This window comes from Saccoglossus kowalevskii, chromosome 13, assembly GCF_978046115.1.
Source record: "Saccoglossus kowalevskii chromosome 13, keSacKowa6.1, whole genome shotgun sequence".
NCBI classification, from domain to species: domain Eukaryota; kingdom Metazoa; phylum Hemichordata; class Enteropneusta; family Harrimaniidae; genus Saccoglossus; species Saccoglossus kowalevskii.
Genome location: NC_140653.1, coordinates 27629110 through 27642528, shown reverse-complemented (window position 1 = coordinate 27642528; position 13419 = coordinate 27629110). Strand labels below are relative to the sequence as shown.

Below are 13419 nucleotides of genomic sequence, written 5' to 3'. Positions count from 1 at the left end.
ATTAGCAACGATTAATTTGACATAGAGCATGGAGAAACTAAAAAAAAAACAAATCCAAATATGTTTAAAACAAAATATATACATTTAAAAGTATACTAGGCATGTATTGGACCCTAAATCGGTTGGATAGCGAAGAGGTTGACACGACGGAATGTAGATCAGTTGAGCTGCGGGACGATATCTATGAGACTGCAAAAAAACTGACAGGGGTGTGTAGCTGGTTCTTTGAAACCCCTAACCCTTATCAGACAGAAATAAACTCAAATTGCCTACCTCTTTTCAGGCAAACTGTGGATATATGACACCCCTTTACAGACAGTTAGCATAAATGGGAGGGAACCGAGGGGAAAGCAGGTGGGCTTAAAAGAAAAAATGCAAAATGCTTTGACAATCGAGATGAAATTACAGAAAGAAAAATCCAGCTTCATTCTCCTGGTTGTTGAATCACTCAAGCTCTAGAGACAGTCTTCGGAAAATATGGACAGAACTAATGAAAAAAGGATACCCCTTTTTCAGACAGGCAGAGGGTAAAATAACAATAACATACCCGTTTTTAGACAGAAGTGGTGAATTTGGGACCCCCTTTGGCGGCATATATATATATATATATATATATATATATATATATATATATATATATATATATATATATATATATATATATATATATATATATATAGCACTTCAATGTGACCCTCCCCCCGGGGACTGAAACGACCGAACGCATACCAGTATACCCCATCAGTAGTATTGTGTGCAATACACAGTAGCTACATGTAGAATATGGTGCAGAAAGTGTTAATCCACTAATATTAATATCTGATTTAAATCGTGGATCTATTATATCGTTTTGTATTGTATTGTCGATTTAAATCCACGTCGGGCTGTCCATAAACATTTTTTTAAAATACGTGGGGATATTCGTTTTAAATCCATTTTAAATCGTGGATATATATATATATAGAAATACGTGGGACATGTTGGTCAATATTGATGATTGGTTTCATGTGGAACTTGACAGTTTTTTGGTTTTTTTTTAAATACGTGTATATATTCGATTTTAATCGTCAATTATTATCATGGAGCTAACACATTTAAAACAATATCTTCATTAATATGAGTTTAAAACGTGTCACATCTTATTACGACAAAGCCGGATTTGAATAATAATGTGATTGCACATATACATCGGTTGTATACGTGATTATTTAAATTGTACTTCAATTAATTTGTGTTTATGTAAGTAGACTCGTAGACTTATTATATCCATGATGACTGAACTATTGAAACGATGAATGGATATATCCGATTTAAATCGTTAATATTTAAGTCCATGTTGTACTTTCCGTGATTGTTTTTTAAAAATACGTGGATAAATCCGATTTAAATTCATTTAGACTTCGAATAAAACCCTTGCATACGATAATTTCTTACCTATTTCATGATAAAAATCAAACAACAAGATGCATACGCCTATAACACTTTTTCTACACAACTAGTATTACGTAATTTATTTACCACATGCCCTATACAGACATTCAACCCGGACCAGCTGCTTCACAGCACAAAATATCTCTCTCAGTGCCATTACCTGAACTCCAGATGGTTTTGTAAAGTCCGTAAGCAGTTGTAATTGTTTGAAGGTTATACCATGACTTATCAGATAACAACAAAGGCGACATTTGGCTAACACTCGTCAGCCACTATCTGAGAAAAAATAACACTGCGCATGCGTTTAAGAATTTGAAATAAACACACAGAAAAAAGCAGTGAAGAAAATAATAAGAGTAAACAATTAAAACTATTCGAGTCATTGCCGAGAGCATTTAAAATAATCCGCCTCTATGTTTATTTTCTAAAAATGAGTTTGCTTTATTTTTATCAGAGACTTCAAATTTCGTCTTTTGAGTCTACTCGATAAAGAGAACGTAATATATTAGTAAATATTAACTGAGAAAAGGGTAAGAAGAAAAAAATAAAAAGAAACAATTGTATTCTTTAGTAGTTCATAAAGAACACACGTTAATCGTCATAATTTGCTAATAATTCAAGGCAACCACGTTATAGGACCATACAAAATATAATATTACGATGAGAAATCATCGGTGAAATGTTGCCATCGTTGATGTTTGACCCGTTTGTGTGCAAAAGTAGTTCGGTGACCGTACTTTGTTCTTAGAAAAAAAACCATACACATCGTAAATTTCATATTTGTTCCAACACTATGGTACACTGTACTGTACAGTGAAAGTACAGTCAAACTGCATGCTCCGCAGATCGTGAGATCTCGCGGCGAGTGGAACAACCACTATCTCGTTTGTTCATGGTCACCGTGACCTGTGTTCTTCAAATGTATAACTTGCCCCGATAATCACTAGTCAATATGTTTCGACATGTTCTCGTGCTACTTCCTCAGTTTTGAGTCGATCGCATTAAAAACAGGTCCGCAGCTACGATCAGCTAAATTAACATCGCAAATGAAAGTGACACACAAACGTCATACAAATGATGTATTTTAAACCTTTTGCGTAATGCATAGTGATATATATGTACGGATTATTTATTGAATTATCACCGAATTATCATTATCATTACCCGGGGGTGCAACGATAGATCTGTAACGTGCAAAACGTGCTTATACACGTCACTTCACACAGAGTTCCACGTGTTCTGAACAGGCAGATTATAATCATCTCTTAATTAGTGCTCAGTGTATCTAGTAACAGTATTCCGATTATTAAAACAAAACAAAAACGTGTGTTCCTTTCAGTTATAGTGACGTACGAGATGTGACTTTCTAACACGTAAACAATCAGGTTAAATATCAATGATATTCAAAGGTTATTCAAACAAAATAATAGACGGAAACTAGGACACCGCGTCTACCGTTACATTAAAGTATGTGCGACCTTGGGCATCCGTCTCTTAGACAGCGACGAACCATAAATGACATAGCACCTACCGGCAATCACTAACGCCCGCAGATGTCAACGCAGCTTTTGTGAAAAGCCATGCTTGGCTGCATGTATACATGGCCTGTGGTCCGCGCCCCTTCCCCGAGGACACGCCTGGGACAAGCATCGAGTTGCAAGCCACGAAATATCGACTACTAGTATTTTATGATCTGAGCCACGATTACTAAAACCGTGCCTGAGCGCAGTGATGACGTTAGATAGTTGCCATGGTTACACGCGGAGGAAACGAAAGACGGTCAAGGCTTTAATTACATATATTGTCGTTATTATTGTGTCGGCATGTTCAGGTGAAATACGGTCAAGGTACAATGTACATGTATGAAGAAACCTGGCACGTGACTTGTCACACGGATAACTCCGATTCCAAATAAGGGATAGACCATTATGTCTTTGAAGGAGTGGGAACTGATGTTGTGTGTGTTTTATACTGCATTTTCAAAGCATTTTGCCATATACTAGCGGCTAGTGATTTATTGGTTTTTCCAATTAGAGTGTTTATCATGTTTTTTGGGGGGGGGGTCATACAATTATTAAAAGTCTGATTTTTTGAAAAATTATATTGTTCCCAGTGAATATGTTTGTACTTGTTTCTCCAAATATAGTATATTCTTTAATTTTGTTCACCCTCCCAAATATATAATGGCCCGTCCCTACAGGTTGACTGACCCTCCGTCTTTCGACTTCTCATAAAATTACCCAATGCTGGCTTTTAAATTGCGAAATCCTGGTGCGTATGTGTGACAAACACATATTTGGATTAAATCATAATGAATTTCAGTTTAATTTAATTTCTTCACACTGGTTGTAGTAAAATATTATGGCTATGTGAACAATTTAAAAAGCACACTAGCTCGATAAGTTTGAAAGTGAATGGTTTACTATAACAATTAATTAAATTAGTTATTATAATTGAGCTAAAAAACAATACTTTTTATTATAATGAGTATAAAAAGTGTTTGTCACAACTTATTACGACAAGCCCGGATTTGAATAATAATTTGATTGTATATATACACCAGGTGTATATATGATTATATACCTCAGTTATTGCACCCCCCCCATAATTTGTGTTTATGAAAGTAGGTTTTAAAGCTCACAGACTTATATATCCACGATGGCCTGACTGAAATATTAAAACGATGGCCATTTAGGGAATCCGAAAATATTGATGAGGGTCAGTGTCACGGCTGCAGCAGAAGGACAAGTCAGACGAAAAAAAAATGTTTATTGTGTTGTTTAAATTGTTAGCATATAGTGATATACCCATGTTTGTAGCCACGCAAGGTTTGTAGTCATGAGTTTGAATCGCTGGAGATATTTGTAGTTATTAGATGAACATGATTCCAGAAAAAAATTGAAGTTGAACTTTTTATTGCCAAGTTCATGACTTTGAATTGTTTTAATGTAGCTATATGTTGGTGCATTGTACCAGTTTGTGCACATCTCGGTTGAAGCAATGTCATTGGGTCGGAAGGTGGGCGACAAGCTTTTCAACTCCTCAAGGTCATCGTGTTCACCCTCACTACACACGTGAATTACCAACGGTAGGTTTTGTTGTTGTTTCGAGGTCTTTTGACGTAGTGATATGTCTGGTTTCCCCCATGTGATAGCATTCAACCAATCAGTGCTCAGAGGCAAAGGTTAACTCGTGCTGCTTGCCAACCACGCCTACTATATGTAAATGACGCAGTAAGCGAGCTTTGTCGACCAACTAGAGTTTCGCAACAAAGACATCGTGCTCCTAAATTTAGCGATTTTCTCATTCAACGACGGAAAATCTCGTGTAACATAACATATTTATCAATCGATGGGTGCGATTCTCTGATGAACACGTTAATTTAACGGTAATATCAAATATCTCACCAAAACGGTCGACAAACGTTTACCGGCAAGATTTTGAATTCATTGATCGACGACACAACTACCAAACAACAAAACACGCGTGGACTAAAGTTTAGTACTGAAACCATGGCTACCTCAACAGAAGCACAGGCGGATTTTGTGAGACAGAGAGAACCAGAAGCCAAATTTGCTGCTGAGTGTTTACTGTCGATGGCGATGTCGCTACAAAATCCAAAACCTCAGCCAGCAATACTCAGCGATCAGACGATTGACTGTCCAGCTGGTAGCGAGGCGGACAATAACTTCCAACTACCAAATCCTTTGTTCATGGTGGCGCGAATTCTGACGGATTTAAACAAGCACAGGCCACGATCACAGGCAAACTCCCCGGTAAACGAATTTCCGTCTTACCAAGAGTCAGGAATCATTCCAAGCGAAGACAGCGATATCGAAACAGACTTGAATTCAAACCGAAAACGATCGACGAAAGCTGCCCCACCTACCTCACCGGCCATGGTGGGCGGGAGACAAAGAGGAAAACGTGCCAGGAAAAGTAGTCTTGGACCGGCTCCTAAGAAACATCGATGCCATTACAAAGATTGCGACAAGATTTATGGGAAATCATCGCACTTGAAGGCCCACCTTAGAACCCATACAGGTACATTTTCTTATTTTCAATCGGAAATGTTGGTATTTTTGTAACTGCGCAACTGTCAGATCTGCTGCGCTGAACAGCTGATTGTGCCGGTGTGCGTTGCCCATGTGGTCCTTCGTATCATTTGTATCGCTTCCTGTTATGATTTGTTTATCACATTATTGTAGAAGCTATACGTTGTATATGTTGCAGTTTAATTAAAAGCAACGAATCTGTAGTTGTGCAAGCTTGCATTTATGTATGTACCCGTGCGCGCACTTCGATGGTTTCATTGCTATTTCTGTATGTAGGCGTGTCCCCGTTTGGCGACAGCACCGTAGTCAGCGGATATCTTTGTTCATGACTGATAATATTAAGCCAACTTTACGAAAATAGCGAGAATAGTTAAAATCACTTTCTAAAAATCGCTACTTGATTTATTTTATTTGAAAATTGTATAGTTACTCCGATTATTTTCTATTTTCTTTTCGTTGGCATAGCGCTCGTGCAAACTGGTTAACGCCCATTCCGTCGCCTACACCTGTGTCGCAATACGCAATTCCCGAATGACTGGTATGTTGACGCAACGGTTGGAAATAACTGCTGTGATGAGCATTGTCAAAAAAAAAAAAAAAAACGTATTAAACGCCGCAACTTACGTTAATCATAGTTTTAGTGAAATAATATTACAACAACAACAACAACAAATTATTTTATTTTCGAACATCGTTGAGATAGCTTGAAGTGGTAGACCTTGATCATCACAATACCTACACAATACTAGTATGTGTTATATTGACTTCCTGTGCTTTGGACATCTAGAAGTTTGTCTGTCAATCGTAGTCATTAAAATACGCAGTCAGACACAGGAAACTGCAAGTGGGTATTCATGCTGTTAGTCCAAAGGTCATGAACTTTCGATAATGCGATGTAAGGTCAGCAATAAATTTGACACATCTTAAAATTTATTTCTTAAAATTCTTTAAAAAAATCAGGATAAAATTGTACAATATTATACATTTATTTATTAACATTTTAAATGACATTTTTATAATAATTTTATTATTTTAATCAGCACATATTTTTTTAAAGTTGCAGTTTGTTTGCTAGAATTTTAAATTGTGCCAATATTTGCATGTATTTTTTTTTCAAACTATTTAAAGCAATTGATATATATTATCTTGAAATAAAAACATTATACGCCCAAAAGGTAGGTTACCATACCTGCCATAATGAATCATCGCAACAAAAGACAATTCAACTTTGGCCAGCTTTGTTTATAGGAGACGCCCACTTCCTTTGTGGACACCAGATCCTCCACTCTTGAATGACAATGCTTTTTTAATTGTTCAACTCCCTATGGGAAAATATTAAAAGGTGAGGAAATGAAATGAAGGCCAGTCGTTGATCAATAAAATAACTTTATATAGGTATCAAGGTAAAGGCCTTGAAAACAGATTATGCCCTACTTCTTTTGTGGCTGGTACTTTTTTTTTTCTCTGATCGGTCAGTTAGTTATTTTGATTTATTTAATTCATGTTGCTATAGTTACCACTGATAATTTACAATTGTTGTATAATAGCCTTCAATAAACCAATAGAAAAAAATGGGCATTTCTGTAATTATTCATAAATTGTGTTATTAATTCCGCTTTCCCAATTCTTCAAGTATTAGAGAGGGTATCGCAAATTGGGAGAAGAACGTGATGAGGATACTGATTAGATTTTTCTGTGAGGCTTGCTTCACAAAAAATTCAATCTGGTTTGTCGGGACACTACTACACTTTAATTTTATGACTTCAAATACATTTAATTCGGAGAAGCAGGGACTGTTTTTCAAGAATCTGTCATAAATAAACTCACTTCCATGAAATAATTTGCATATCTTCTAGTATTGTACTTACAGTTAAACCTGTAGGGCTTTCTTTTCGGCTTTATCAACAAAGGAAAATCTGAAACACAGCAACTTCATTGATATGCAAATTTGTGACCTCGTGAATTTCAGTGTCAAGGGGCAAAGCTGATATTGGATTTGTTGTCAACAGAGCGACCTTGGCCTAAGGAGACCTTATTTCTGTCAGCTTGTGTGTAAATATTGTCCACCATAGAAAGAACTACTCCAGTTACCGCGCCTATTGATACCATTTCTACTTATTTAAAAAAAAAAAAAATAGAGACGAAGGAAAAATTATAATTTTTTTTTATATTCTAATAATGAGAGTTGTTTTTGAAAGTGTCGCTGTTCGGTTTAGAAAATTTTGATTGATCTTGCATCTGTGAATCCCCATGGCAACGATCACTTTTGTTGCATAATCATCAGCCAGCAGTAAATGGGCTCCAGTTTGATTGATTAAGAAGATATGCCCTTTTTAATGTGTCTAAAGTTAAAAAATGAGTATCGTTGGGTCAAGGTCTTTTTGTACTATTTATAGAGATAATCAGTTGTATAGCCTCACATACATACAAAACCCTAATGTTGTTCTATGCTTAACTGGGTCAGCTTTACAAATAAATAAACAAACAAAATACTTGGTTGTATGCATGAAAATATAGTTTTATTCAAAATCTTTAAATGTCAAAGCAAGCTTTTGATGTTCTTTTTCACCAAGTAAACTGAAATAACTGTTGGCGGCTACAACGCCAATTAAAGTCATGTTATGTTATGCTCTGTCTTTTTGAACTGCTCTATAAAAATTATTTTCTCCCAGCAAAAATGTAGATGACTATGGTGATAACTGAATTGTTGTTGTTACTGTGATATTTGTGTTTATTTTCATGATTGTCTCATTAGGCTTCCTATGATAAAAGTGGGTATTCTGCTGGACAACTGCCAATTTTTTTTTTTCAATTTGAGTTCGCTTTAATGCCAGGATCAAATTTAACAAGCAATATCTGTGTAAAAACATTTGTTTTAAACTGCACATCAGATTTAATGTCACATGGCTTTGTTATAATGTTTTTGTTTTTTTATGTTTGTTTTATTGAAGGTGAACGACCTTTTCCTTGTACTTGGCCAGAATGCAACAAGAAGTTTGCTCGCTCTGACGAATTGGCGAGACACTACCGTACACATACTGGCGAGAAGCGATTCGCCTGCCCAATCTGCGACAAGCGATTCATGCGAAGTGACCATCTTATGAAACATGCTCGTCGCCATGCTAATTTCCATCCTAGTATGATAAAGAAGCACAATGGTAACCATAGTAACTGTTTGGTGTCATCTCCAGGGAGTCCAGAATAAAAAAAAGAGCAGAGAAAATGTTGAAAAGATGCATAATGCCAGGACAGTCATTAAAAGTCTAGCGCTTGGATACAAGTTGAGAGAAGTAGTTTTGACGCAAGAGGGAAATTATGTTTTCATCTAAAATGTGTTCTATTCTTATAACTGTGACCATGCAAGGCGGTGAGGGTTTTCCGTTTTAGGAAACTTCTTGCAGTGTTGTCAGTGAATATTGACTGCTGAATTCTATGGTCTTGTGGAATTTTAACTTGCTCTGAACAGACTCTTGCTGTGCAAACTTGTCTCTTTTTCAGTATTACATAGTCTTTTACATAATTTACAGTAAAACCACTTTAATACTCTGTGATATAATATAACTTTATTGAGAGAGAGAAAAAAAACATGCTGCACTGATTGTGTTATTTATTTGGCAACCAAGCAAAGGAGACTGGCAAACATTCCAACTTCAAATTTTTTATTACAAATATCGAAATGAAAATTAATTTAATAGAAATATGCAGGTTACAGATTGTGTGGTCTTAGAGTTAGAAGACCAATTTATGGCTGCTGAGTCACCCTTGCGTTAATTTCATTAGTTTAGGTGGGGTGAGTGTAAAACCTGCATAAGTTTATAGGTGTTCTTATGAACCATTCTTAAATGTTACAGCCATATTTGAGAAATTAATTATTCTTCAATATTTTATCATCGTTTGAGTGATTGGGGAAGAAGGTTCTCCTAGTTACTGCTTCTCATTGACCCTGCCACATTAGTTCATTTAGTATACATTATCTGTTCTCCTTATTTCAAATTACTTCCTTAATAAATGATAAAGCAAAACCTTGACACCCCCATTATAGTTGTAAATTGGTATCATCTAGGGGCTTGCCGGAATAGCTGGTCTATTCCATTTGCCTGAGTGGGGAACAAAGCTTAACTTCTCCAATAAGAGCAATAACAAGGCACTTGTAAGATTGTTTCTTTCTGTTTATGCGTATATTTATGTGTCTTTCTGTATTTACACAAGTTTTTGGAGAGTCATTTATTTACAGTTCTAACTATGATCACTGCTTTTTGAAACCAATTCATGTTGTATTTTTCGAGGAACCGCTGTAAGTTATGCTGTATGACCAATGGAAATGGATTTTTTTAAGACTTGCATTGATTTCCTCAGATTTCATTTTTTTTTAGTGTTTGTAATTTCTAATAATGGTATGTATTTGAACTCTGCCCACTATCTTGTATTATTTTGGGGTTAATTTTATTCTCAATAACTATAGATTTATAATATATATTTAATATTTTCTAATAATTGTCTCGTTTAAAATTAATTAATTAACACATAAACTATATGGTCCGCGTTGAATTTGGTCATATTATATTTGTAATATTAGTAGCTATACTGTATTTGCGATATTAGTATCGCATACCCAATGAAAGCAGTTTTAAAGCGAGAGGGTCATCAGCTGGGCACGCACGGGAATTGAGTCCCAAGCAATAACAACACGCGCTAAGAACGCAGAGGCTCATGGGTAGACGATTGTTTGTAAATAATGACATGCTATGGCCACCTGACGCAGGTGACGACTCCCTCGCTTTAAGTGCACTTGCAAGGGAGCAAACGTGGTAATTGTTTTGCATACTGTTGATACTATGTAAAGGGACTTAATGTCATGTGTGACGATGATGTACATCATTTTGTCACATTGTACTGTTTTGTATTCTAATTATCTACTTCACAATACCTGCATAATTGTTGTCCTATGCCACGATTTTTTTAATAGTGCAAGGATGAGACCTATGCTGAGTACATGTTAGGTTAAGAGGGTGTGGCAGGGATGGACAATTGTTTTTTTTTTTGTTTTTTTTAGAATTTATTTATAGAAAGTTGTATATTTTATATGGGAGCGAGAGGAGCCAATTATCTAGTCCGTCCCAGTCATCCACCTAGCAAAAAATAGTACCATGTACTATCAATATTTTGTTTTTTATTTTGGATGTTTATCATGCGCAACGATGAATTCTCAAATAAAATGTATTTGGCTGCACCCTTGAATACAATAATAGTTTGGTGGTAGTGAAATATCTGTGAGCCTTAAAGTGGTTGTCTTTTGTGTATTCAAAACAATGTCTTGTGGGACTCGTATCGAACGCATTACAGGGCACTGGTGTAAACAATTTATTTTCCACATGTTGTATATGTTGCTATGGGACCCATATCAAACACAGCGCAGCATGGTGACCACCTCCCTTTGAGTAATTGATGAAGAAAACAACTATTATTGCTATGGGCAACTTCATTTTGAAACACATTAGGAAAACAGATGTAACTTCGCAGGATAATTTTTTTGTGAATTTTGTGAGAAAATCGCAACATGTGAACATGGGTTTATTTATAATTCTAATATAGTCTCTGTATTAGAATGGAAGCCAAATATTCTCCCAAAAAGTTCTAATTAGAACGGCAAAAGTGATGTACGGTAACATGCATGCATTGCAACTTGCTGCTGAATATGTAACATAACAGTACTAGTATTTTTGTTTTCTGTCGCGACTTTGACGTTTTGCTTCTCTCTTAACACTGTCATAATTGTTGTAATCGCATTGAGTTTTGTGTTGGTTTTTAATAGGAAGAATAAAACTTTACGGGTGAATTCAATTTAGCGATTTTTGAAGAAATGTGTTCATTCTTGCTTACTACTTATACAAAGTGCTGTGTTTGATTTCGTTCCAGCCATTTCAATTTACAAGGAGGATGAGTGTTCTCGCAAATTTGAGAACAATAATCAATTTCTAGTAAACAATAATTATCTGTTTGTTGTACATATTATTAATATGTTTAGTAGTTTTATATTTATGCTATCAATTTATGGTAAATATATATAATCACTTTATTCCAGGAATTTTCCAGCAATAATAATAATAATTCTGTGTTTTAATTAAATCGTCTTGTCTTTGATACTAATATTGAAATATACACTGCCTTTTTTGCGTACTTGTGTTTCTGACTTCATTGGTGTGGTTGACTTCTTGAATACTAGTACCTTCCATGATTCAACTCTTGTGTGATTTTGAATCGGCAAATTTTGATATATTTTCACAAACTTAGCGATCATCTTTTGTACTGGTCTTATTTATTTTGTGTTTGATCCCAACTTCTAAAAAATGGACTGTCTTATTATGTGTGTTTTTCAAGGGGAGGGTTTTTGTTAGTGAAAAAAGTAGGGTTGAAGAATACCCCCACCTCACCCTGCCAATGAAGTCGCAGTCAAAATTGTATCGTGTTGGACGCTCTTCAAGACAAGTCACAAACACATGTCAATTTTTTTTTTTTAATCCTGTATCATTTCTGCAACCATTGATCTTATTGGTCAAAATAATAAAAATTAATAATCATATATTATCTTTTTCATAATACAATGTATTTCAGCTATTTTTTGTGTGAGTATTTAATTTTTAGCATATTGTATTTATATATATATTATGTATACAGTTATAATGAGTCTGAGAAAGAAAAGCTTTGCCAGGGCTGAAAGGTGGAGTTGAGTTGGTGCTAAGGTCATTGCCATGGTTGTTTATTTAGATTTACCAAACTGTATTTTTTAAGCTGAAAATAAAAAAAAAGAAAAATGTTCACAAATAAGAAATATCAACCATTTGTTATGTAATTATATTTTTTAGAAAGAAGAAAAAAATCTTTGAAAAAAAAAATGAATCGGTTGATGCATAGAGGCTGGTTGTTATGGCGACTGGTGTTTTCCATCTTCTGGGATTGTTTGTTCAACACACTTTGTTTTGTGTTGTACATGATCAAATACCAAGTACTAGAGTTTATTTGTGTTTTTTTTTCTTTTTTTGAGTGGACATTTTATACTGAACACTTTCGTTCAACATTAAGTTATTTTCCACTATGTAAGTTTTCAAAAATATGATCACTTAGGAAAGAAGAAAAAAAATATAGTTACATATTTTCTCATGTTACTTAAATTAATTGAATTATTATTATTAATATTATTATTGCGGATGCCAAACTTACGAATAAAAGAATTCAATATGGCATTTTATTGTTTTTGTGTCTTTTTTGGACAGATTGTTGTTAGCTACTGGTGTGACTCCTTGAATGCCACGGTTTTCCCCATCAAAATTGTTGTAATGTAATATATTTTGCACGCTTTTATTTTTGGACCAAATGACATTTGAGTTAAAGCATATATACCAGTACAAGGCAGAATGTGATACGTCAAAAAAAAAAACTGTCAATAAGGCACAAGTACCGTTGAAATGAACATAATTTCCTGTTGCACACATTTCTTGATCATTGTTTTGTTGTTGTTTTTTTAAATTAGCATATATTGTTAAGGGTGAACAAGTTAAGTTTGTTAACCTGTATATGTGTTCCAACTTAAGTCATTGATTTTTTAGTCCCCGTTCGGACGTAGTCCGAAAACGCGGACTTATGTTTTGCCCTGTGTGCGTCCGTCCGTGCGTCCGTGATCACCTGTATCTCGAACATGCATGGACCGATTAAGTTCAAACTTCACTCATACATCACACATTATATGGGACATATGCACACGCATTTTCTTCATGATCCGATTAACGATAGCTGAATAGCGACCATTTTAAGGTCGAAAATGCATCAAAATCGCACTTTTTCACCATTCCGGATCCGGATCTCAGTTATGCATGGACGGATTTTGTTCAAATTTGGTACATACATTAAACATAATAGGACCTTGATGCACGTTATT

General features: G+C 35.1%; 1 protein-coding gene across 1 annotated transcript; it reads left to right on the top strand.

Moving 5' to 3' along the window:
* The first annotated feature begins 4669 nt into the window (after positions 1-4669).
* Positions 4670-12727, top strand: LOC102807647 (Krueppel-like factor 9). The gene is made up of 2 exons (XM_006815135.3): positions 4670-5475; positions 8438-12727. Exons 1-2 carry the CDS (start codon positions 4944-4946, stop codon positions 8689-8691), a joined length of 786 nt encoding a protein of 261 aa, XP_006815198.1. The 5' UTR covers positions 4670-4943; the 3' UTR covers positions 8692-12727.
* Positions 12728-13419: the final 692 nt, after the last annotated feature.

Coding starts and splice junctions, on each gene's coding strand:
- LOC102807647 (XM_006815135.3), top strand. CDS start 4,944: ATGGCTACCTCAACAGAAGCACAGGCGGATTTTGTGAGACAGAGAGAA. Junction 5,476..8,437: donor CCACCTTAGAACCCATACAG/GTACATTTTCTT, acceptor GTTTTATTGAAG/GTGAACGACCTTTTCCTTGT.